General features: G+C 41.6%; 1 protein-coding gene across 1 annotated transcript in view; it reads left to right on the forward strand.

Annotated features, from left to right (window-relative positions):
• The first annotated feature begins 452 nt into the window (after nt 1-452).
• Nucleotides 453-26,422, forward strand: part of DPP6 (dipeptidyl peptidase like 6) — a 492,894-nt gene continuing 466,924 nt past the window's right edge. The window contains exon 1 of the mRNA XM_059839525.1: nt 453-572. Coding sequence (XP_059695508.1) covers nt 522-572 — 51 coding nt within the window. The 5' untranslated portion in view covers nt 453-521. The remainder of the gene's footprint in view (nt 573-26,422) is intronic.

Below are 26,422 nucleotides of genomic sequence, written 5' to 3' on the forward strand. Positions count from 1 at the left end.
GACCGCCCCTCCGCCTACTCCAGCTCCCCTCTTTTTTATTTATTGCCTCCCTACCCTCCCTTTTTCTGCAACTGCTCTGCGGGGTGGGCTCGGCTCGGCGGGACCGCCCGGGCCCGGGGCGGCGGCCGGGCATGGCCGGGGCGGGGGGCGTGTGTACGGCTCCCTCCTGCCCACCCCGCCCCGCCGGCTCCCGCAGGGCAAAGCCTGGATCCGGGTGGTGACAGAGCTGGGTGCCCCCGCTGCTCCCGCCTCGCCTCTCCTCTGAAAGGGGTGCTTTATTTTTATTGGTTTTTTTTTTTTTTTCCCCTCGCCTTTCGGTCAAAAGGAAAAATATATATTGAAAAGGGTGGGGAAGGAAAAGATAGCAAGCAGGCACCCTCCCCCTCCGCTGCTCGTAGTCCCCTCCACTCCACACCAAAAAGAGCCATCGCAAGTGCACGCCAGTTCTTCACTAAAGTGATCCAGCCGCTGGATTAAGTAACTCTCGGGGAGCAGCACACGCACGCACACACACGGCAACAATGAAGGAAAAGGCAATGTTTCAAACGGCTAAAATGCAAGGAAACATGCTGGTAAGTGACTGCTGCTGGCGCCTCCGGTGACTGTGAGTAAGTGTCGGGGCTCCCTGCTCGGCTCGGCGCTGCCAGAGCCGCGGTCGGTGCGGAGCCCCCGCTGCTGGGGCTGGGCTGCCCGGGGAGACAGGAGAGGGGGCTTTGCTTGCTGTCCTTGCCCCGCGTGGTGTCTGTCCCCCCGCTGAAGGGGTCGCGGGGGATTTGGGGATGCTGGGGTGTTCCCCTTTGCCGGGGGAGTGTGGGCGGGGGGCTCGGGGCTCGCTGGGGCTCCGCGCCCCGGCACGGCCAACTTCGCCAAGTTGATGACCACGGTGTGTGTGTGCGTGAGCTGGGGGCTGTGCGGGCTGCCTCGCCTTTCCCCCGGCATTACTACTGGAAACATTTGTCTTCATGCCATTAAAAAAAAAAAAGCAAAAAAACCCACCCTACTCAGGATGCCTTTTCAATGATCCCCCTCCTCCCTTAAGGAAAAAATAAAAGCATCCAGCTGCTCTGCCGGAAGAAGTGCTGGTTGCCATCTTGTGCTGATGGAAATGTATTGGTGTGTTTTGCCTGCTGGTTTGACCCGCTGGGGGCGGCGGGGCTGGGGGTGCGCGGGGCCCCGCATGCGGCGGCTCCGCAGCCGGGAGGAGCTCGCTGCGGTGGGGCGGGGGTGAACCGCAAGCTGGGAGAGGCTTCAGGGCGCTTCGCCTTCAAAGCAACTCGTTTCATATAACCTGAAGCTCGTAAAGGGTACCTGTTGGTCTCCTGTCCCCTCTCTGCTCAGGCAGAGCACTCGCGTCTGTGTTTTGCCTCCCCTGTGAGGGGAAATGCTAATATTTAATACAAAGGTAGTATCTGTTTCTCTCATGCCTTCTGCTGATGTGTTCAAGAAGCAGCCAAAGTATTCACCATCCTTTAATCAAGTTCTGTAGTAAAATGCTTCGCTGGCTTTTTAAGGAAGTGCCTCCTTTTCCAACTCCAATAATATTGCTTTTTCCAGCAGTAGTGTTTAAGAAGAAGGTGCAATGCTATGTGACCTGTGAATTCAAGTAAGGGAACTGAACAGGAACTTCTACAAACATTTTTTTTTCCAAGAGAATTGCACAGCCTGGGTGATTGCAGTGTGCACCTTTTACTGTGCTTTTTAAAAGCCTGGGAAATATCTAGTGCTGGAACTTTTTTAACGTGGGAAAATTTAGACTATTATCTGCTTAAGCTACTCATCCTAGTGGTCATTATAGCCTTTGGTTAGAATGTTCTCTGTGAATAAGAAAAAACAATCAACTAGCTGAGATGACACTGATTCAAGTACAGGGTGAGCCTAATTCACATACACAGAATGTGTAAAATCACAGATTTAATAAAAACCTCTTGCACATTTTCCTTGCTGGTCTCTGAAGTCAGGGAGTGAGGAGCAGGCAGGGATTCCCCCACTGCCACTCAGCACAGGGCCGGAGCTTCTGCTGGGATTTCTGGCTGGTGCTTCCGAGCGTGGCAAAACGGATCCACACATCCCCAGCTCTGCAGGATGAGCAAAGGCTGGGAGATGGATCTGCACTCAGGGCTGGGTAGCAGGGGCTGCCCACAACTCTTCAGCCACAGACAACAGTTTTTGTCTCTGACTCAGACAGGAGCAGGATCTGGCCCCTCAGGCTGCTAAGTCACAGTTACTTCTGTCACTTGGGGCAGCCTCCCTGGACTGGAATATAAGGTTTTTCTTTGGAGACCTCTTTTTTGAGACACTGGGCATCAAATTGAAAGGCAGGCAAGCTGTTACATTTGATTTGGGTGGGGGAAACAGGTGGTTTATTTAGATAATGTCTGTTTTTATGGGCCACCACAACCACACACACCTGGTTTCTGTGTTAGTCTGTGGTTGCAGCTGGACCTGTAGTTTATTTAAGCAAGAATTAAGTTTAGGTGAATATTTGAGTTCTAAGATACTTGAATACTTGAAAATACTTTATATTTCTGCAAGATAGTATTTAGCAGACCTCATTCTGAAAACTGAGGTAGGCTTTGGATGGAAGTTCCAACAAGTTAAACCTAGTACTTTCTCCTTTTCCTTAAGCTGCTGTTTAAAAAATAGTATTTTTGCTTTTGTATCACTTTTGTTGCAATTTAAATTAGAATCCTGGGCTGTGGATGTCCTCCCTCAAATATCTGGCAATGACTGAGGAACAGGGTTAGGGTGTGTGGAATCCCAGGAGTTGCATTACTGTGTGCCCTGCAGTAAGTGCCTCAGCAGAATTCAAAGAGTCATTGAAAATTCAAAGCCTACCATGACTTTTTTTTGTTTGTTTGTTTTCTGGCAGTTTTGCTGTAGCTTAGAATCCTGACAAGCTTCTAACTACGTATTGATTTCTCTTCTCTTTAAAAATCTTTGTTGAATTGAGCTATTTCATTCCTAAAATGATGTGACAGCAGGTGATAATACTGACACACTGGTCCCTGGCCATGCAGTGGACCCTTTTTAAGTGTGGTAATAGCTCATGGAGTCACTACACCTGTGATTTCTTTATTACCTAATTAGACCAGCAAAAAACGAAGCCATTCTTGTGACACTGAGATATATGTTTCATCCCTGTGGCAGTATTTTACCAGGGCTTTGTTTGGTTTTTTTTTTTTTTTAAACAACAGCATTTACCTGGAAAGGTGCCTATTTTTATTTTACTGCTGAATTTCCCATTCATCATTTGAGCCAGGGGAATGCAACTTAGAGAAATAGCTCAGGCTCTTACAATGGGATTTCTCTTAATTCTACATAAAAGCTGTAGGGAGTGATTAATATACTGTGGTTTCTCCTAGTAAGAACTGACATACCTTTGAGTTTTCCACAGTGTATTTGAAGTTAATGTGCAACTATATGGTATGGACATAAATGTTTTTCACTTTTGGAAGTAAATTTAATGCACTTGCATTTTATCCTAACTTTAGGTACAGCTATATAAATTATTTCATTAAAGTATTTCAGACTTCTTCCTTACATGCCCAGTTGTCAGGTCAAGGACAATAATGCCAACTGCATGTTTTATTCTACACTTCCCTGTGTCTCCCCAGGGTCTGATTTATCATGTACACAAGCTTTTTATTTGGTTTTATTTGATTGATTTGCAAAGAAATGTATCCAAAAGAGTTGTTTGGAAGAGGGCCTTTTCTGTAGTGCCAGATTCTTCTCTTACATGCACTCATGAAAGTCTCAATTTGTTAGAGGTACAATTGCAACAAGGGTAAAAAGGAGCAACCACCTTTGGTTGTAGACAATTAGGTGAGTGAGAAAAGTGGGTTTGGAGGGGTACAGAGGGTATTGAAGGCAAATTAATGTGGTGTGTGTGAGCAGGCTGTTACATTGGCACACTCAGTGGTCAGTGGAAGCAGTGAGCACCCTGCTCTATGTGTGTTAGAAAGATATTGCTGTGAAACTCATATTCTGAATTTCAGTCTAACCTGCAGTTGCTCAATTGTTTGGAAACTGCCAAGAGGAGCCATGGTGGATATGTCATGTTTCTGCTTTACTCTGATGAAAAAATCTATGAATAGGGCAAAAGAGACAGTTTGGGTTCAATGAAAGGAGTCAAAGGAGTCTGGAGATTTAGATTTCCAGTTTGACCATTTAAATTCCAGCTCTGATAGGTTCAGTTTTGATGTACATAAATAAAACCCAAATAAAATAAGCCCAGTGGCAACTGTTGTCTCCTCAGAAGTCTGCTAGCACCTCTGAGGCCTCAGAGACCTCAAGGGTACAATTGACATGAAGACTAAGCTACTCTGTCATCCCAGGAGTGCTCCTGCTCTTCCTTGAGAAACACGACTCTGGTGCCTCTCAGGAGCAATAAATTCTTACTAAAATAAATAAGACCTTGGTGTTCCACTGTGATTTCCCTTATTTGCCATAATTTACCTACAGGTGTGTTTCTTGCAGTGTTCAATCACATGGCACTGAAACAGGGTGAAATTCTTCTCAGCCAAAAATGCAGTCTTCCTAACAAGAGCTAAAGAAGCCAAGTAAAGATTAATTTTTTTTTTAAACTCTCACACTGAAGTGGTGGATTTTGTGATGCAGTGCAGCTCCCTGCAACTTTAGCTTTCCCTATGTCTTATATTCAGGTTGACTTAGAAGCCAGATGCAATCCAGATTTTGGGTAGTATTCCTTAGCTGTCTGCTACCTCAGCTAAAACACAGGGAGCTCCCGAAGGCAAGGGAGCTGTGGTAGCAGTTCCCAGGTGAGCTATCATGAGTTCAGCTGAAGTTTAAAGCCAGGCGGGAATTCAATTGCTGACACTACAGCAAGAATTGCAGAAAAAAAAAAAAAAAGAAAAAAAAAAATCGTTGGGACTGTGGCTGCTTAGTGAAAGTTATGTTTTGAGGACTGTGACATTCTGGTATCATTTCTAGGTCAGGCATAAAGGGAGACAAGGGTTCCCCTTTGTGATGTGCAGCAGGTGTACAATCCATAGGAGGTGCAGGAATTGCTGCATTGTGGGGAAGCTGTAAGATATGCTGAAACTGTTCCAATATCAGGCTGCTAGTTGGTGGAAATCTTTTTACATTTAAGGTGGGATGGCAGAGAGCTCCACAAGCTTTGTAGGATCCTAATAATGTCCATGTAATGTAGTGTCCTTTTAGACACTACATTACATGGACATTATTATCTTCATCCTTATTTAGGGGATGGAGAAGTTCAAAGCCTGGAATTATAAGGGATCCACTGAAGTTGCAGGACCTATGAGAAATGCAAGGTGCCAGGCTGTCTCAGAATAACTTTGGGAGCTGTGGGAAGCACTACACATTGCTGGCTCTTTATTTAGCACTGTGAGATTGAAGGAGGGCATGTGGTCTAACTCTAATTTTCACTGTCAGAAGGGTTCAAAATCTTGAATCTGATGGTGCTCCTCACGCCTGCATCTTTTTCTTCAGTGTTCCTCAGCAGCTTCTCTGCTTTCTCTTATGCAAGGAAAAAGGTGCACTTTGTGTTAATTCCTCCCTTCCTCCGAGTTGTCTGACTTTTCACAGGATAGTCTATCCGCTCCTTCTCTTTCTGAATCTTGTCACTGCTTTTCCAAATAGTAAAAGAGGAGAAGTTGAAGGGTCTGTTATGATTTTAGTCAATGACAGCTGAGTAGGTGGCTGTAGAGCCCTGAGCAGCAACAGAGTCACAGAGCTTTCTGTGTAGCTGGAAGACAGCATTCGTATTTGAGAGGTTGCATTTATTCATTAATGAAGTCTGGATTTGCTTGTTAAGATAAATACCTAAAATGTAAGTTTTGGAGATGTTGATGGCCTGAGGCTTTATTTGATGAGGAGAGTTTCTCTTTCTGCACTGTGGAATGAGTCTTTCAACTGCCAGCAGATACTACACAGCATGTTTCAAGTGTCACTCTTACATATCTCAGAGGTCTCATTGCTTGGCAGAGCTTTGCACTCTCAGTATTGGCCTCACTGATTATGTAAAGGGGAAGGCAGTAGAGCATCGTGCCCCAAGAGCACCTCTGGTTTGTACATAGCCCTTAGTGCCAACAGGCTGTTTAATGCAGCTGACAAAGACAAAACAAGATTCAAAGCTGGAAGTCGGAGTTAAGAGCATTCCAAACTAGAAGATTAAGTGCCTGGTTTTTACAGTGAAGGTGATGAACTGCTGGAACAGTCTCCATGGGAATGTGGTAATTCTTCATTAGAACAAGATGGGCATAGGATTCCTCTGACTAAACACTGGCTTCTTCAGTATAGACATTTATATCTAAGTTAGTCAGCCTGGGCTCTCTCTACAAATTAGTCAGTGGAGTCTGGGCCGTGATTCATCCCATCTTCATGTAGATTGTGAAATGGGCCAGAGTTCCTGCACTCTGAAATGCCAACTCCTCTCCATTGACTCAAGGAGTTATGGGGTACAAGCTGAACCATAAACATCTACCCTGCAGATATCTAAGTGATGAGTCTGTCTGTTGCTTAAACATAGTCATAGATATTCCAGAGCATCCTCAGTGAAACTAAGAACCCTTTTCAGCCTCCTCTGTTACATCAGACAAAGACTACTCTGCACGTCTGCCCAGGGTTTGTCAACTGCATCTGCAGTAGCATGTGAAGATAGATGAGCTCCACATTTGGAGCTTTGCTCTTCTGCAAGCTTGTGCAGAAGCAGATCCAGTCTCCCAGCAGCACAGCCCAGCTGCAGCAGGAGAGGAGCTCCATCTCAGAAAGATGCCATCCTCTAGCAGAAATCTCTTGGTCCATAGTTTGTATAAACTGCACTGTCCTAGAACATTATAATGCACCCCTGGCTTTAAAATTACATGATCCAAATGGTTTAATAGCATCACAAGTGCAATATGAGGATTTATTAATTTATTCTTCTAGGTCTGTGTTTGCATGGGTGCTGTCTGTACAGTATTGTACTACACAGTGACTCACGTGAGATTAGCAAGCAAAGCCCATTTATTAAATTGTTTTATGTACTCTAAATCTCATGTAATCCACTAATGCATAATGCTGTCACTTAGTAAGCTTGGCATTCCTTCCCAATGGAGCATTGCATTTAGCACTTCCTATAGTACTCAGTCCTTTTGAAAAGGCTGCAGTTGAGAATGCAATTTAAAAAATAAATCAAAACTATTAGAGCCTGAATGCTTACAATACACAGAGAATTGGACCCAGCTGTAGCATGCATTTACCTGTAGATTGCATAGAATTTCATTTCTCTTAAGGAGACTGTAGAAACAGAGCTTGCATTGTAGCATGCAAAGTTTGCTTTTGTAGTGTCCTCTTGCCCTTGGAGCAGATTATCAAGATTATAGCTAAATTCTGTTTTTGCAAAAACTGGCTTTGTTCATCTGTGGAGATATGTTGAGGTCTTGGGAATTCCTGGAGCACCAATGTTGTAATGTTTATGCCGTGGTCTGGGAAGAAGTGTGTGATTTCTGAGCACATCATTTTCCCTCTGGGTTCAGTATGCCCAACAATATCCTCTTCATCACTATAGAAGTGAAGAGTGGGAGCAGAAGCAGTGGAATTGCCTGTCATATCTTGATCAGGGAGATAATATTATCTTTGTAACTGAATCTGAGTCCAACCCTCAATTGTAAATTGGTGGTTCCCAACTTGCACACTTGCAAGGCACAGTAGAAGAGCTGCAAAGTCTCTGCATCTCTAGCAACTGGTTCAGGATTTTGTTTGTGGGAAGGCCTTTTTCATAGTGTGCCTTTGTTTCCATGAAATATTCCCACCATCTCATCCCAAATTACTACGGGATGATGATTTAAGGGGTTATCCTGAGATGCACACAAATGTCCAGTCAAAGAAAGTCTGAGAAAATAAACAATTCAAGACAGTGGGATGAGCTGCAGTGGTGACCATTGCAAGCTCAGGTCAAGCACTGGATGCTATACAGACTGGTCAATGCTGGGGAAAGTCCCTCTCAAGTCACAGGGAATACTGGCCAGGAGATTTTGTCAACTCAGGCATGTGCAGACAGACTTGGCATGAATTCCAGTTACATATTGCATAGCCTCATTCTGTAGTCATTATTCAGCACTTACTCAAGCAAAACTTTTGCCAAACTTAATGGGTTTACTACTCCTGCTGAAATGAGTAAGACTTTTGTCTGAGGCTCAGGTGCTTTCAGATCTGAGTCTCAACACGTAACCCAGCCATGTTCTGTGTCACCAGGGATTTTCAGTAATTTTCAAAAGGTAACAACAGTGAAATATACTGCAGTTGAGAAGGAAAAAATGAAATGGGTGAACTGCATGGTAAGAAAGCAAGCAGAAGAAAAGCAGAGTGAGGTGCTTAAGACAGGCACTCTGTACATTTTACTTCATCTCCTTTTGGAAGTTGTCCCCCATAGAGAGCCCCATGAGCTGCTCCATCAGCTGCTCCCCAGAGCATGCCTCATGCCTGCGCTTCTGCTTATGTTTGTTTTCAGTGATGATGTTAAACTCGAAAACATGCTGAAAATGAAACATTTTTATTTGTTTATCATTTGGGACTGACGTTATTAAAAACGTGGAGAAAAAATTGAAAATATAGCTTGGCATGTTTTCTGTAAATACTGAGTAGTCCTTCTGCAGCCTATGATACAACCAAAGTAACCTAGAAATAAGCTTGTATTGCTTTTTTCCTGGTGCCTAATTATAAGGATGTAAAAAATATGGTCATAATAATGCCTTCTCATCTGGCTGTGAGGGGGCTGAAAGTACCACTTAGGAAGATCTAGTCTGTAAAGCAAGTGATTGTAATGCAGGAGTATGACTATTCATGAGCTCTGAGTTTATTGACTCTGTTAAAAACTGGATTTGTGGTCGACATGAAGGATGTATAAAATGCTGTGTGTATCAGAAATTCATTGTAGTTCATATCAGTATGACTGAGCCTTTCCTGATCTCACTCTTTAGAGTTTTTCTCAGGGAAAAATGTTCATGTTATATTCTATGTTGATTTTGAGTTATTATCTGTGTGTTTTATTTCATTTGCATGAACCATATACATCTACATTTGTAATGCATTAAAAACATCATTAAGGATGGTCCATTTTTGGCTGGATTTGGCCATTAGGAATCAAAATCTATGAAAGGTTCTAGAAAGTTTCAAATTAAAATTTGATTCTCTCTGTTCTAGTATCTTGGTTTTATAGATACGCCTTGATTTGTTTTTTGGTTTTTTGTCGTTTTGTTTTTTTATGAAGAGAGCATTTCTCACTATTTTCCTACTCAAATTTTAACAGAACTGCAGTCTTGGTAGGAAAAGGAGGCTGTTGGTAATATCTAAGGGTAGCAAATAAATCATATACAACAGCAATTAAAACAAAACTCTCATCCTCCAGAGGCATGCTCCTTGCTATGTTCCCTGTTCAGCAGCGTACTTAAGCACCTGTTTAACATTGATGGTAAGCATATGCTTAAATGGTTCTGCTGGCTTGGGAGTTATGAGAAGCCTGCCTTGCACACACAATAGTTGAACAGCCCATTTTCCATCTGTGTGCGAGCCCAGAGCATGGTGCTAGCTGAGCATTTTCCAGGTTAATTAGATTGGCATAACAAGATCCCTGGTGGACTGTGCAGCCATCAGCTCTTCTGTGCTCTCTGGCTATTGGGAGCTTTGCTTTGAGTTGTGCATCTTGTGCTGGTAACTGAAACAGAATATTGCACTCTATTTCACCAGTGTGCTCAAATGGAAACAGAATTGAATGGATTGCAAGTGCACCATAAATACAAATTTGGCTCTATATTGCTAGCATGAATATGGTGCATCCTTCAAATGCACAGTGTCTACCAAGGACTATTTATTCTACAGAGCTACCAATAATGGTTATGCTTTCATGAATTATGCATGTGTTTGTCCTTAAACCTCACCTGGATGTGATATGGAGTGTTTAAGATTTGAAGCTGGCTGTACGTATAAATTGCAGATATTTTTCATAAAATCTAAAGTCCTTACAGGTTTCTTTGTGATATTAGAATCCGTTGTGCTTGTGTCTACAAGAAAAAAAAAATGGAATCAAAAGAATTCTAATTCATTTCAGGAGAAAAAAAGAGAGCTTAATGCTCAAGAGTCTCTGAAGAAAAGGCAAAATTATGTGAAGTCAAAGGTGATCTATTCATCTATTCAATAAAGCAAGTAAGATGAGATAGAGGCAGAGAAACCCATCTATGGAAAAATAAGGGGTTATTGTAGGAATAAGGGAGTTATTATTTACCAAATGTGGGGGCATTCTGACCCCACAGAATGCCTAGAAGCAACTTGCCAAAGTGTAAAAATGTAGCAGTGAACATCACATTATCTATTCTGGTCTTCTGATGGATTGAAATGAGGAGAAAGAGCACCCACTTTCAGGGAGATATCAAATAGATGTGGAGGAGTATGATCATTGTACCTCAATTCAGTGGCACAAAATTTAGCTTTTCAGTATTTTCAGAGATAGGCTGCCTTGGTTTCCTCTAAAGTTTCCCCTGTTCTCACCACTTACTGTTCTGTCGTGTTTGAATTTCTGGTTTCTAGAGAGTTCCTACAATTAATTTTCACATTCAGGTACATTGTTTGGTTGGTTTTAGCCTGATCCCCCTGAGTTTTTTCAGAGTTATATGCTAGTGAAACATTGCATATTTAACAGTGCCATCACCAAAAACATTGAGACAAAGTGGACTAATCTGCAGAATGGTGACAAATGGCTGTAGTGCACTCTCTGCTTCCTGCTGTGGTGAAGAGGACACGTTATGAATAGATGTGACTGCAGAAAGGCAGAATAATGGAAAGACTGGAAGGCTTTGGGCATTTAGCATTTGTGTAAGGGGAAGCTTTCTATCTTTGAATCCATTCTAAACTGATAGTTATTGGTGGCTGCTAACATTCATTGCCTACTCATTCATTTTTGGGTGCTGTGGAGAGAACAGAGCCCCAGCTGCATAAGGAATTGCCTTGAACCACCTTGTGACCACTCAGGCACTCTCTGGAGGTGACTGATGCATCCACATTGCACATCACTTGGCAGGAACCTCCCTTGTTCCCAAATATCTTTGGTGTTACTGGAATTGAAATAAATTCCATGGGGTTTTTTTCAGCTTGAAGAACAAAATAAACCTAAAAGGTTATTTTGTTCTGTGATGTGTGAACGTGTATTTGTTTCTTGCAGGGGTTGAGGCTACAAGGCTACCTGAGACAAGGCTAGATCGGAGTAGGAAGGAGAAGAGATATATCCTAAGTGTGCACCATCTCTGTGGGGAAGGCTCTGGAATGGGCTGTCTTTGTGAGCTGTGCCTTTTCAGGGAGCTAGCAGCATTGCCTGGAAGGCAGCTTGGAAGTGGAATTGCCACATGGGAAACACAGATGCTAAAATCCTGGTTCCTGGAGTGAAATAAAGAGTGAGATAAATTTGTAGTTGGGACACGTGCAGTGTCCACTTGTGGGTAGAGCCTCTATGCCAAAGAATGTTGCAGTTGAAGCACATCAAGAACTTGCAACTCATAGGGTTGGAGGATACAAAGTCTAGTTCCAAGCTGTCTAAAGTAACTGTAGCACAACACCTTTTTTATTGGTGTACGCTGGAGAAATTCTGCTTAAGGCTAGGAGAGTCCATAGGATGACACAAGCTAAGCCCAGTAAACACATTTGCTATTTGAAAAGTGAATTCATTTATTCCTCTTGTGCCTTGTAAATGTGTCAGTCTGGCACATCCACTCTGCTGGATTCTGTATCTAGTGCTTTCTCCTTTTGGAGATTCTCATAGTAAGATGGTTTTCCTCTTAGGTAACTAAACATGTGGAGACTTGTAGCAGAAATACTAACATTGAATGAACTACAGATGCAAATATGTCTCTGTAAACACTGGAGAAAAAAGTGAAATAAGGGTGAGAAGAATGACAGATGCTGATAATAGAGAACGTTGTTCCCAGCAATAAAGCTGAGCAATGTGCTGTACTGTCAGGCCCAAAAAAGTCACAGTACAGACATCTCTCCAGCACAAGACCTCACTTTCTAAGGACACTAAAAGGCCACAAGGTACTAACACATTGTGTCTGTGATGACAATTCTTCTCCTGTTATGCCAACAAGGAGCTACACCTGCCAAACAAATGTTTATTTTTTCAGACAAATGCCATATAAACAAAATCAGTTACTGACCTGCAACCACTAAGACTTAGGAATGCCTAAGTAGGCAAGATTTGGAAGCAAAGGATCAGCTGTTCTCAACTGCTGACTCATAACAATTATAAAAGATATGCCAAAAAACTAACTTGTCATTACCAGTCAAGAAAAAAACGGAATGTTGTGATGAGAACTTAATAGTTGATAACCCTTGTCTGCCATGACATGTGCAAATCATCTCAGCCAGACTACCTGAACACACATCTTGGTGCACTTGACAGTGTGATGGATGAACTCTGAGACATACAGAGAATGAGTGAGTGGATAAAACCAGCATGTTCAAATTCTGCTAATAAATGCCATTTTCATGCATATGGTATTGCACCGGAGCTTGTTACTCTAATTTCACACATGCTCTGAAAAAGATGCTGGTCATTTGCTGAATGCTAACAAGGACCTGTGCTTTGTGGTAGGTCACATATGATATGGGCATGGGGGAAGGTCACATCTCCTCATCTCCCCAGCCATGGGATGGCACTCATGCCACTGAAAGATGTGACTGGAAAAGAGGAGAGCAGGCAGTTGGGGGCTGTGAAAATCCAGTGATGGAATGTGTTCAAATAACGAAGCCAAGTGCGTTTCCAAATGTCTGAGTCTGTCATGCCTACATCATTATCAATCAAATCTGTAATTTCATCAAGAAATGAAATTGGCTTTTTTTGACAGGATCTATTTTTCAGAAATCTGTATGGAGTAAAATTAATTATAGCACTATCCTTTAATTCTTTATTAATTGACTCCCATTTCAGCTTTACTACTTTTCCATTCTTAGACAGAGTCCTTCTAAAGGGAGACTAACAAAGCCATATCATTTCTGTGGGTAAATAGGGCATTCATTTTGGAAAGGCTGGTTGTAAATGCTGTAAATCATGAGAGTAAAACCAGCAAGGGTGAAGAGGAGATGCAGGGAGACAGAGCACCATCAGAAAGTCCATTTGAGAATCTGCAGCATCAGTGAAACGGAGTGCACGCATCTGTGAGAGGACAGGAGAGTATGAGGCAGAGAGAATTGTTATCAGGGAAAGTCCTAAAGAATGGCATTGTTTGTTACACACTGTTTGCAAGCAGTAGGAATGGATACTGAAGGTGTGAGGAGAGGCAAAAATGGTATTGGTGATTCTGTAGAGATACAAGTTCATGAAGAGAAGAAAGGCATTAACAATTAAGTACAGTGAGGACAGACTGGGGCAAGAAGCAAAGGAATATTGATGGAGTTGTGTGTGTGCTGTGCTGGAGTGGAAGTGTATGTCATGCAATCTGACTGAAAAGCCTGTGCCACATTGCTTTGATATGGAGCAACTTAAGGAGTTGGTAATGCAAATGTGTCCTGCCACGAGGAGAAAAGTAAGTCTAGAGATTTGACTATAAACGAGATTAAGGACTCACCTGTGGTAATGAAATGTAAAGTGTCTGATCAAAATTCAGCATGTTCATCTGAACAGTAAATCTTTTATGTGAATGTGTCACTTGAGCCCCATAGTCTATGTAGTTTTCTTCTCACGGTGTGTTGCCCTTGATGTTCATTGTGACTGCAGAGTGTGGTAACATTTCACTGTTCCCACTTTGTCTGCTAAAGCTGCATGGAGTCAAACGGCTTTAAAAGTTTCCTGACTACTGGAGGCTCCAGGATGTGCAGGACAACTGTGATTTGTTGAACTGTAGGGCCTTTGCCTGGGATTGAGGGGGTGAGATATTTAACCAGTGGGCATTGTGTTTGAACTAGTCATAAAAAATGAAAAGTAAAAGAGACCCCATGTTCAAATGCCAACAGGTGCAATGCTCTGTGCTGAGCAGGGGCCACTGTTGTATCCTCAGCTTATCTCCTTCATGCAGGCTCTGGGACTTCTCACGGTTTCTGAGGAGAAGGAGGAGAAGCAGTATCCTGCAATGAATACACTTGGATTGGCACACAACGAATTTGAATTTGGAGGGAATATAACAGTGTTTTTCTGTGTGACCTTGGACAAATCTCATGCTGCTGCCATGCACAGGAGCTGTGTCCCTGCAGGGCAGCTCTAGCAGCTCCTTCTGTGGGAACCACATCCTGCCTGGAGCTTCTCACTGGGCTTTACCTTCCTTTCCCATTTGTTGAGTAAGGTTGATAATTCCTTCCATTCCCTTTCTTTCTGAGTTTTGACTGTGGAATTTAAACTCCCATAATATCCATCTGTATTTGTTTAGTACATAATTTGTGTCTTATTGTGCTAAATATAAGTGGTTATCTATAATTAGAATTACATTAAAGGATAAAAATGTCATTGATCTATTGAATATACAGTGTTCAATAAGGCATGATAAGAATCTGTTAATTCATACAATACTGGTTAGGCTACACTTGTAGAGCAGGTTTTTACCAAATTACAAATAAAACTGAGGATAATGTCTTCTATTCATGTCCCTGCTTGGGGCTGAGTCAGGGTTTTAGTAGGAACCAAAGCAGAATATGTCACAGATAGTGTACAGAAGCTTTTTTTTTTTACTGAATTAGACAATATCCTGTGTATTAGAATTTAAAAAAAAGATAATATTTCAGTTGATAAGAAAATTCTGGTGGATAGAGGAGTCCAGTATAAAATTGCCAAAGGAAATATTTTTTTCTATATTTTTGCCATTAACCTCATTTAAGAACATTATGGTTTTGATAATGCAGTGCTTGGAAAAAGATGAATTATAGTACTCTGTCGAAATCTGATATCTGAAAAAAACCCTTTGAAATGTAATCCTTGATGGTTGTTTGCTTTTATGTTATATAAATAATATGTGGAGAATTAATTATTTCAGTTTTAACAAAATGAGGGTTTGATTGATAGGAACTGGTTTTGTTTATTGGGAAGTATCAACAGTCGCTGTTTTCATCTTGCTTTGGAAGGAAAACAAATATTGAAATAATTTTTCTGCTAAATGGAGATTTAATTTCCTCTTCTCACCTCGGTTTTGCTTTTTAGCACATAATTTTCCCATCCATCTACAGCCTGCCAATACCATTAAAAATATATTGTAAATTGAGCTGACTGAAAAAAGCATTTTTAAACATAAGCTATTAGTCTGTTCCTAATTCATCCTTTGCTTATGCAAGACCACAATCTGCATTCACAACCACTTTAATATTCAACATGTTGTTTCTAGCCTGATTTGACTCCTTTCAGGTTGTTGGTAGGGATAAAGTGAGAAGAATTTTGACTAGAGCTCCCTACAGGATGGAAAGGTTTTGGGAGGTGCCTGGTTTCTCTGTCTTCATCAGAAAGAGAGCTGCTGTTTGAGATCTGTAATGGGTGTGCGTAGCTTTCTTTGTGTTGAGGCCCCAGAGAATCATTACAGCTTTTACAAGAAGAATGTGATAGCTCCTTTGCAACCATGAATATTCCTTTAAAAACTTGCTTTCAAAGTCACTCATTACCAAGAGTGCACTGCTGAGTGAGTACTGCAGCCATCCCTAAAGTCCTTGGTGTGCACCATGGGTTGGTTTCAAGCACAGCATTCTAAGATCACCAAATGGACAAAACTTTCTAACATGCCTGGATGGATCCAAATCCCATCTGGGGTAATCGTTCTGGTGCTGGTACCACCCATTTAGAACTTGGTTCTCCATGCATATCATATAGAGTTGTGTCTTTTAAGATGAGCACAGAGAGGGAAATGATGCCCAAGGTGAAACCACAGTGCATAAAGGCATTCTTTATCCTGTTTTCAAGTAATCACTGGCAGTGAATCTGGGTCAGGCAGCTGCTCTGAGCACCATGTTCCTATGACTAATCTAATATCATCCCAGACTTGCTTGGATAGATCTACCAGAGCTGCTGTCACGCCCTGACTATGTTTAAACTTGACCTTGATCACAGTCCCCACTCTGTTCACTCTTTCTAAATGCAGTTTATGCTGTCCTTGTTTGCCTTGTTAAATCTGCTGAGATGTGTGTCTTGGCTTTAGACAAACAGCTCCTAGAGAAATGCTATCTCTTAGGGTAATCCTTATTCCATAGCAGATTTGCCTGGGTGGAGTGTGCTTGTGGTGAGAGATCCCAGTGTTCCAGGGCAGCCATCAGGAATCTACAAGAATGGGACCAACTGACCCAAAAATGACTTGTGGATGAAAGCTGGCCTGGAGATTTGCTGTCTTTTCATAAAGGAGACCCTTCAAAGTTTATGCTGTATGTCATGTGAGCTCCCTCAGAAGGAAGTAAATGAAAAAAGAAGAAAAGGAATGAAGCATAGCCTTCAATCAATTATTTGGAGCTAATATGCAAAGGATTAGTGATTTAAATATTGTTTCAGTTCTTGCAGTGTTGTTGCTCCTTACATGGACTGTGTGCTTCTAAATAATTTTCTAACATAACTCTATGAAAGCATCTGTAACAAAGTTTTTAGCTGTAGTCCTAACCTTGTTTTTCTCCCCAGCATGGAAGATTTAGCTTCCACACTTTCCTTTCTTCAGGCCTTTCCTGTGATCACAAATGTACTGTGGGGTGAAAGTCATGCCCTCCTCATGGTTTATCTCTCTGTACCATCACTATGTACTATGGTATATGTAGGTCATAGGTTTATTTTGCTGGGAGAGGCAGACAGTCTTTTGAACTTCAACAGGAGAGAATTTGGATGACTGTGGTGTTCCTATTTCTTGCTGGTTTTTTGTTTGCTTGTTTTTTATTCACTCAGCGATGTGACCAGTAGAACTTCAGCACATATTTTTACAAAATGCAATTGATAAATATTGAATCCAAAGCACTGGATTTAGCTTTTGGCATCATAGGTGCATATTTCTGTGCACTCTATCATGAAATTTGGATGCCAACTGCTATTGAGACTGAGGTGATGGGACTTTATTAAAAATCAGAACTGATACTTGATTGCAAAGCTGCAGTGCATGAGTACCTTGTATTTCTAGCCATGCTGTCTGCAGTCTTCTCTTTGTAATGACAAGAACTCCTGGCTATTAGTGGACTGACCCAAACAGACGAAAGGATGGTTTTGTTGCTGAGAAGGATTTTGTTTCTTTTAGATTCTATTGTTTCTGCCCCAGCACTGCACAGCAGAGACTCATGGGGCTGTGAGTATGCTGGTGTGATCTATAATTGACCCCAGTTATCACTTTCATAAATGACTCTGAATTTTCCAACCAAATTACCAATGAAGTGAAAGGCATTGAACAAGATTTTTAATTATAACAGATGAAATCTGTGCTCTCTAATCAGATTGTTTTACAGGTGGCTATTATTCATTGCTAAAAGTTAGAGCAATTAAACTTCAGACAGTCATTGGGCAGATTATATCAAAGAATCACTTCATTTGAAGGTTTGGGTATTGGTTTGTTGTTTTTTTTTTTGGTTTCTTTTTTTTTTTTTTTTTAATTACTGTCTCTAGTGGAAACTCACAGTATATTGATTTTTCAAACCTGCCTAAAGGTGAAGTATTAAGACTTGTGCCAAAACAGCTGCTACAGGCATTACTGTTATAGACTTGCAAACTTGGACAAAATTATTGTTGTGTCTTGATTTTGTGAGACAGTAAAAGTAGTAGAAGGCAATAGGAGGGTTTCTATTTTTTTTTTCATCTTAGTGTGTCTTTCAGGATCTCAATTTTCTATCTACCTCTGAGATGACAATACCATGTTCTTTCTCCTTTTCATATATGTCAAAGCTGACTGCTTGCCTGTCAGACAAGCGTGGAGGGGGTATCTATTCTACCTCTTTTGGAGATGAGGGTGTTCTGGACCAACACTGAGGGTAGATGTGATCTCTTTGTTCAGTCTGCAGCTGGCTGTTGATGCAGTTTGATCCTGCTTTGAAGAATAAGGTATATGTCTCCTTTGTAACATATTTGTGGCAGGGCTTTGCAGAGACGTTGGTGGGGGGAAAAAAAAATCTCTATTTCTGCAAATTTTCTCTAATGGGCCTCATTGTATCTTTGTTCAGCCATTTGTAAAGTGGGCAACTTAACATTTGTCTGTCACGTGGGAGTATTGTTCAGCTTGCTGAGGGGTAACTTAAAAGCATTTAGAGATCCTCAGATGACAGACGCTATAAAAAATACTGATTCTTTGCACTCTTTCACTGCTCTTCTTGTCCATTTTAAGTCCAGCTCAGCACTTACAGCAAGATGTCAGCACTCTGCTCCTGTACAAAAGCAGGTTCCCTGCCTGTTTTTGTGGAGACATAGTATTTGTATTCACCACACATGCACAAACAATGCCTTTAGAAATTAGGAATAAAGCCACCAAATCCTGAGTACATTTAACCGACAGCAGCATGTACCAAGAAGGTGCTTCTACATCCAGGTTGATGAATATTACAATAATTCCTCTTCAGCCTTTACTAACAGAAACAAATAAGAAACCCAAGGCTGTAGTGTAATTGTGGTTCCCTTCAGGCCTTGGACATTTGGAATCACAGAATCAACTCATTACTTAAGTGAGCTTTGAGTAAAGGATAACAGTTGCTGCTTAGTCGAACATTTTCCAAAAGCCTTGATGAGATTTGAATGCCTGGTTCTCTGGAAATAGAATAATCCTCCAAGTGGCCTGGAAAAGCCCAGCCTGAACACTGTGCTTTTAGAACAACCTGTTCTGTGCTACCTTCCCCGCTGAATCTGAATTCAAAGGCATTTCTTTGGACGGGCTTTTGGCAAGGCTTAAAATCCTGTGGGAGGGAGCGGACGGTGTGGGATCGGGAGCTGTCCGCTGTGCTGAGGGAGGTCCGCGGTTCTGGGGAGCTGTCTGTGGTGCTGGGCGCTATCCTCGGTCCTGAGAGCTGTCCGCGATGCCGGGGCGCTGTCCGTGGTGCCGGGGCGCTATCCTCGGTCCTGAGAGCTGTCTGGGGCGCTGTCCGCGGTGCTGAGCGCTGTCCGCGGTGCTGAGCGCTGTCCGCGGTGCTGAGCGCTGTCCGCGGTGCTGGGCGCTGTCCGCGGTGCTGGGCGCTGTCCGCGGTGCTGAGCGCTGTCCGCGGTGCTGAGCGCTGTCCGCGGTGCTGGGAGCTGTCCGCGGTGCTGGGAGCTGTCCGCGGTGCTGGGAGCTGTCCGCGGTGCTGGGCGCTGTCCGCGGTGCTGAGCGCTGTCCGCAGCGCTGAGTGCTGTCCTCGGTGCTGGGGCTCTGTCCGTGATGCTGGGCGTTCTCCACGGTGCTGAGAACTGTCCGTGGTCCTGGGGAGCTGTCTGTGGTGCTGAGCGCTGTCCATGGTGCCGGAGCATTGTTCTCGGTCCTGAGCGCTGCCCATCACCGCAATGAGGAAGGCTGAGCCTGTCCTCAGCACATCGCTGGGCCAGTGCCTGCACCACTGCCTGGTTTTTATCCCGCAGGCCTCTTCTTGAGAGTCAGCACATGGTGATTCATTTGGCACTGATCCATTTGTTTGCAGTGGAATCCTGTGTGCACAGAACTGTGCAGAGGCTTGCTCCAAAAGTACCACAAGAAAGGCATCTTCTTAAAACGTGGCCACAATTAGGCATGCAGGAGCCAGGATGAAAACACAGCGCTACTATTCTCTGCCTTGTCCCTTATTAGTGTGTTTTAAACAAGAAAGAACATCTATACAAGATCACCTTCCTCTTCTTTTTTCTGTTTGGCCACTGTCAGAGACCATCTATGTGGGGGATCTTCAATGTTCATTTGAGAAGCTGTGGATTCTCCATCCCTGGAACTGTTCAAAGGAAGGTTGGATGGATCTCTGAGCAATCTGGTCTGGTGCAAAGTGTCCCTTAACAGAGGAATGTTGGAATGAGATGATCTTTAAGGTCCCTTCCACCCTAAGCCATTCTATAATTCTATGAATTAACTAAAAATCTTCAGTTAGCTATTTAAGCCACACAGAACTCTCATTCAGAATTAAAGTAGCCTTCATTTGTTTTTTGTTTTTTTTTTTTTTACTCATTAAGTGGATTAAGCTAAATTAAATTAAAAGTATTTAATTCCATAGGGGCCATCTTTGCAGATCCTTAATGTGGCATAACTTGTCCATCTACAAAGTACATTTACACGTATCATTCCAAGAATCTTAGGGTAAACAGTTCTTTAGCCTTTATCAAGAAAACCTTTATTTGCTGTTTGATAATATACTATGAAAGTTTTTAAACTTACAATGAACAAGGGCACCAACTGTTCACTGGGGGAATTGATATGGAACAGCAAATGGAATGTGAAATCCAGCTCAGTATGTTGTAGGTTTCCTTCCATATAGACAAAGCAGGTTCTGTTGAGGTCTATAAGTATTTTCTGTGGAATTTAAGACCCTCAGTTCTGCTCAGAAACATGATAATCACAGACTCATAAAGTGAAGTGGGAATCTGATGCCTGATTTAGCAATACTGTGCACATGCTTAGCTTTAAATACAGAGGTACTTTGATTGACTGGTTAAGAATTGCCCTGAATCAGAGCCAAAGTGCTGTGGCTTTTTGTGACATTTATATGGCTTCAGGATATGGATGTTCAATGAAAACTTCAATGACATTCTTCCTTAATAATTCAGAACTCCCGATTTTTCTTTAGAATTAATATCATTCTGGATGATATAATCATTCTGCAAATTTGAGTCCTGGCTCTATAAGGATTTGTTTGAAGGAAGTAGCTTACAGATAGCAGTTTTATTACAGGCAGAAGAAACAGGCTGTAAACTCTTTTTACATTTTTTTAATTGAAGTTGTTTCTCTTTTATTAAAGCCATTTTAAAGCTTTTTATTTTTTAAGTTTCCTGTGTAAACAGTGGTGTGCTTTCCAGCAATCTGTATTTTGTAAGGCCTCACCTGGAGTACTGTGGTTTGATCAGATCCTCAGCACAAGAGAGATGTGCAGCTTTTGGAGGGAGTTCAGAGGAAGCCACAGATGCTCAGAGGGCTGGAGCACCACTCCTGAGAAGAAAGGCTGGAAGAGTTGGAATTGTTTGCATTGGAGAAGAGAAGGCTCTGGGCAGGCCTTAGAGATCCTTCCAGTGCCAGGGCTGTGTGACATCTGGAGAGGGACTTTTGATAAAGGCATGTGGTGATGAGCAAAGAGGTAATGGATTTAAACTGGAAAAACACGGGTTTAGATTGGATATTGGAAAGAAATTCTTTACTGAGAGGATGTTGAGGCCCTGGAACTGGTTTCCCAGAGAATCTGTAGATGCCCCATCCCTGGGAGTGCTCAAGGACGGGTTGGATGGAGCTCTGAGCAACTTGGTCTAGTGGAAGGTGTCCCTGTCCATGGCATGGGGATTGGAATAAGATGATTTTTAGGGCCCTTCCAACACTTTGCCACTGTAAAGAAATCCTTCACCACTAATCCTCTTACTAGTTTTAAAATTAAAAATAGCATTTTTGTACACTTAAAAATGTTTTGAAATATGAAAAATAGCTTAATAACTGTAAGAACTTACCTGGATATTTGAAAATGTCTAGTATGACTGTTTCTCTTGAGTGTCGTTGAAATAGCACAGAAAAAAAATCTGTTTTGCTGTCCCAGAATTCCTGCAGCATAATGGAAAGCAGATGCAAAGACCACAATAACCTGAGATATGAGGGTTCTGCCAGCTTGGCCTTAGGAAACATGAAGTACACCTCAAGAAGGAAGAACTTTGTTTAATGCATACATATTATTCACTACTGTTACATGCATTCATTTTTCCCAAGTGTGTGGACTGAGGCTACAGACATATTTGAATATGCTGAAAGAATCCAACAACCTGAAGTTAAAAACCTTCAATAAATTTATGTCATTATCTCAGTAAGCAGGGTGGGAGGAAAAGACAAAAACATGTGTCTTCTTAAATGCTTGAGAAGAATGAAATTCTCTCCATGTAAAAGGTTATCTCTTGACTTTAACTGCCAACTACACTGTGTGTTTCTACGTAGATGTATAAAGAAAAATTTAGAAAGGAAATATGCATTATATGTATATTTAAAAAAAAAAGGTCTATTCTGTAAGAAAAATATGCTTGCTGGAAAGCCAAACATGCAATTGAAACAGTTTGGCCTTGAGCAACCATAATTTCCCTCATCTGAAGGCTAGGTGGAAATCAAAGCAAACCTGTAAATGTTTAAGTGCTTGAGCAACTTGCACCTGTGTTTTGTACTTGGAACTCCCTGGGGACTGTGTCACGTGCAGGGGAGGGATGCTCATGTGGGTGAGTGTTTTCTGGCCAGGTCTTGCACAGCGGTGATGTGGTGAGTGCTGGGAGCTGCACTGGTCCAACCCTGCCCTTTCCCAGCTTCAGGGATTGTGGATCTTCCACAGCTGCTTGTGTTTGCCACAAAGATGCATCAAACAATTTTGGATTGCTTCTAACTCTGTAAAAAATGAGCTACAGGCTTCACTTTTGTGTGTCTGGAATCCAGTCAATAGAGATCTGGTGAGACAGGACCTCAAGGTGAGGCTGAGACAAATTTGGGATTAATGCCAAGCTGTGCCTCTAGATCTTGCTTAAGGCTCTTTATTGTGTAAGATAAACCTTACTCTACAACCTGTTCCAAACTTTCATTGTTAAGCAAATTGATGTAACATTCATGTTCTTTCTATAAAGAAAATTCTACCATGGGAACTATTAAAGCTTTTTCTTTTAACTACTCTATTCTGTGTGTTAGTACAGGACTATTTTAAATTAATTATCCTCTAATTTGTAGTTGAGGCACTCAGTGGCTGTAAGTGATAACATCTCCACTGTGCAGTTAATGTTATGCTTCTTTGTGTATATAAATATTTCACAAATGCATTTTTTCTGTGATGTAAATTGAAATCTAATAGTCTAAACAGCACTATGTCTGTACAGTGTTTAGCAATGCATTCCAGGTACTTGAAAGCAATTTCAGAGAGTGAAAAAATTTCCACAAATTCTTCATATCTTAAAATTTCTGTCAGTTTCTGCAGTAAACCTCATATCCTGTTAATTAGAAACATTGAAATATTTTTGAGCAGCATAGGTTCAGCATGGGTACAAAGATAGTGAAGCAATTTAGATTTTTTAGATTTTTGTTTGAGCTTTTTAATGCAGGTTCAGTTGAAAAATTATAATGAAAAATATATTAAAATGTAAAAAAAAAATATGAGGCATAATTCTTTTATGTGATCTAATATACAATCTTTTAAACTCTGATGATATGAAAGCAAGAATTACAAGAGTGATTTTCTCTAGGAAGCTTTCATTTTTCCAGTGTTTGAGAAGACACATTAAAGATTCTTGATGAAGGATCTCTGCATTTTTGGGCAGTAAGGCCCTGTGAGGGGCAGGTTGCACTGGAGAAAAATTGTGATCTGTCTTGAATGTCTTGGGTTTTGGAATTAGTCTTCCATTTTAAAAAACAGACAAAAGGTGTAGCATTTACTGGGATTCAAAAGACTTGTGAGAGAAATGAATAACACCGAGTAAACGTCATATTAACACTGTTAATACATTGCTTTTCTTATTTATCCATCCACCAGTTAAAAAGAAGAAAAGACATGGCAACTAGATGGGTTTTTGCTCTTTTAGATGAAGCCTTAAACTTTTAAAGTGCTCTCTGATACACTTTTATGCATGTCTTGATTGTTATCTCTCCATCATTTATGTTATAATGCATTACTGGATGATCTGGAGTAAATTTAATTTCCTTACCAGCTGCAGTGTTTTTCTTTTGGCACAGAGTGATTGTGTTTAGAATGAGAATAGAAAGAGCTTTCCACAGGGCTTCTTAGACCTGTGGTGATGTAGAGAGAGCTGAAGTAGGAACTTGGTGCAGTAGAGACCTTGGAAGATGGGAAAAGAGACTTTTAGCCACAGCAGCACAGTTCCTATTCTCCACTCTGCAAGAACTCTGAAGGAAATCACTTCTTTTTGTCAATACTCAGAACATAAACCATGTCAATACTGCAGGCAAGATCACTGAAATTCCAACAGTGAGAGAACAATCTGGGATGGTTTTTTATCAATTCTTCATCCAGGGTGATGTAGTTAAAAGAGAGCAAAAAGCTTGATCAGCAGTTCAGCGACACAGATGTGATTACCAAAAGTGTCAAGCTTAGCAGAGCTCTCGTTGAAGTCAGCAGGCATTTTCTCAATGACATTGTGGGTATGGGGAACTCATATGTTTTAAATAAGCAGTTTGCAAATGTATGTCCCATGGGCACATTTCAGAGTCTCAATGGATCATCTTGCTCTTCTCATAATTTCTTTTGATTATACCAAGCTGCTGATGGCTGCTCTGATCTGTGGGATAGGTACACCCCAGTGCTGCTCCTGAGTCTGTTCCCTTACCATAAGCATGTACCCAAGTCCCCAGTGTGACTGCATCTTCAGGAGTGGCTTTGCACTGGGAATGTTTGTCCCCCTGACCTTTATGCACTGTAAAAAAAACCCCTTAGAAAACAGAGTAAAAGATAAACACAGCATGAAAGCAGCAACAACTCAGCAAGCTTCAGTCTTTCCTAAATGCAAATCAGCGTAATTAAATTCTGCGGTTAATGACAGACTATACAAGCCTGATTTAGCAGATCCTCTAATGAAACCCTGGGGACTTGAATAACAGAAGACTGCTGCCCTCTGAGGTTATTAAGGCACAGCAGCATCCTCACCTAAGGTTCTGGAGCTGCTACTGTGAGTGGGAGGCCAGGGCCCTTGAGACAGCCAGGCCAGGTTTCCCAGAGCAAGTAAGAACTGAGGGAAAGAGCAGAAGGGAAGCACAGCACTCTGTAATTTCTCCCATTGCTATTGCCTGTTTACTCAAGGAACAACAGGCAAAGTGTTTGGGCCTCTTCCAGTAGGTTATGTAACAAAAGATTCTGCTTTTTGCCTGTAATCAATAAATGTGATTTAATCCCAATAAATGTGATTTCATGTACATTTCTGAGCTTTGAACATTTTTTGTGTCATGTTCAGAGAATATGCCTTTGATTTATTTTATTTCACCATGACAGAAGTTGGTGTGATTTGTCAGGGATCTGCAACCAGTGCCCATTTTTGGCACTCTGCTTCAAAGTGTGCAGCCAAAGAACTTAACTGTGAGGAAAGAACCACTGTAATTCACTAAGGCAGAGTCCTGTGACACTTAAGCAAAGGCCTTGAACTTTCACTTTGAAGTCAGGGTAGACACAAATATCAGCCAGCTGTGAAATAGCTGTGATATGGATAAGCATTGAAGGGATTAACATGCAAATAAGGGCACAAGTCTTGTGGCTTGTTTCCAAATTCCCACATTCAGTACTTTCACAATAGACTTCTGAAAGTAGAGCAGAGTTTGCCCACAGGACAGGTTTATAAGATCACTGCAGCTTATTCACCTGTGTTAGGTCTTATAACTCTGATGCACTGATTTGATTTCCACTCTAGGATGTAAATTCTCTTTCAGCCCACATCCAGTTTTACAGAAAAGCAATGACAGAGCTCTGTGGAATGTGAGGTTTGGGGCAAAAAAAGGTGGCTGGTTTTGTTAGCTGTGTGTACTTAGAAAAAACAAAAACAAACAGCACCCCCCCCCCCCCCTCCCCAACTTAACAATTGGTTAATTTGCTTCTAAGCAAAGACCATCAGAACACATGGTAGGCCATGGTCTCATGTAATCCCTTCATGAAGCTACACTGACAGCCTAAGGAGTTTGTTTTCTGCCTAGTTCCCATAGTCTGCATCAGTGAAGAGGTGAAGTAGGTATGTGCTGTAATATTCCATTGCTTGACTAGTGCTAAGCATCCCCAAAGGGCCAAGGTAAATGTTTGTTCATATTGGCTATTCTTAGAAATTTGACAATAGTTTGTAGAACATCCAGCACAGTAAAACACAGAACAAAGTGAGGTCCTCCTGTGTCCCATCACAAGAGGTGCTGCCATCACCTTCTTCCCGCTGTCACATCTTCTGAGAGAGAAAGAAGGTGCCAACTGAAGTTCACATTCATATATTCACTTATAACATATATTCATAGTGTTTTGAAAATTACTATTTTTCAAAGAGTAACAAGTAAAAGAAAAAATATAAAGCAGATACTTCAAGGCTATTCAACATTATGAATTATCACCAAGCTTTTTACATTCAGAACTATTTTTGATGGAAAGGATGTGAAGCTGGTTTAAATTTACATGTTGAGAGTTTCTCTTTGACTGAAGGCTTTTCCAGAGAGAGGAATGAGAATAAGGAGAGCCACTCAACAATGTTTAAGGATGAAGACTAGGAAAATGTTCTTTGGGGGTGGAGAATTAATCTGTCCTTGTCTGACCCATCCCAAAAACCACATTCTACTTTTGTTAAAACAAAGCAAGCCTGGGTCTAATTGTTTTCTGGGAAAATTGGATTGAATGTTACAAAGTAATTTCT

The sequence above is a fragment of the Haemorhous mexicanus genome, chromosome 1 (assembly GCF_027477595.1).
Source record: "Haemorhous mexicanus isolate bHaeMex1 chromosome 1, bHaeMex1.pri, whole genome shotgun sequence".
NCBI lineage: Eukaryota > Metazoa > Chordata > Aves > Passeriformes > Fringillidae > Haemorhous > Haemorhous mexicanus.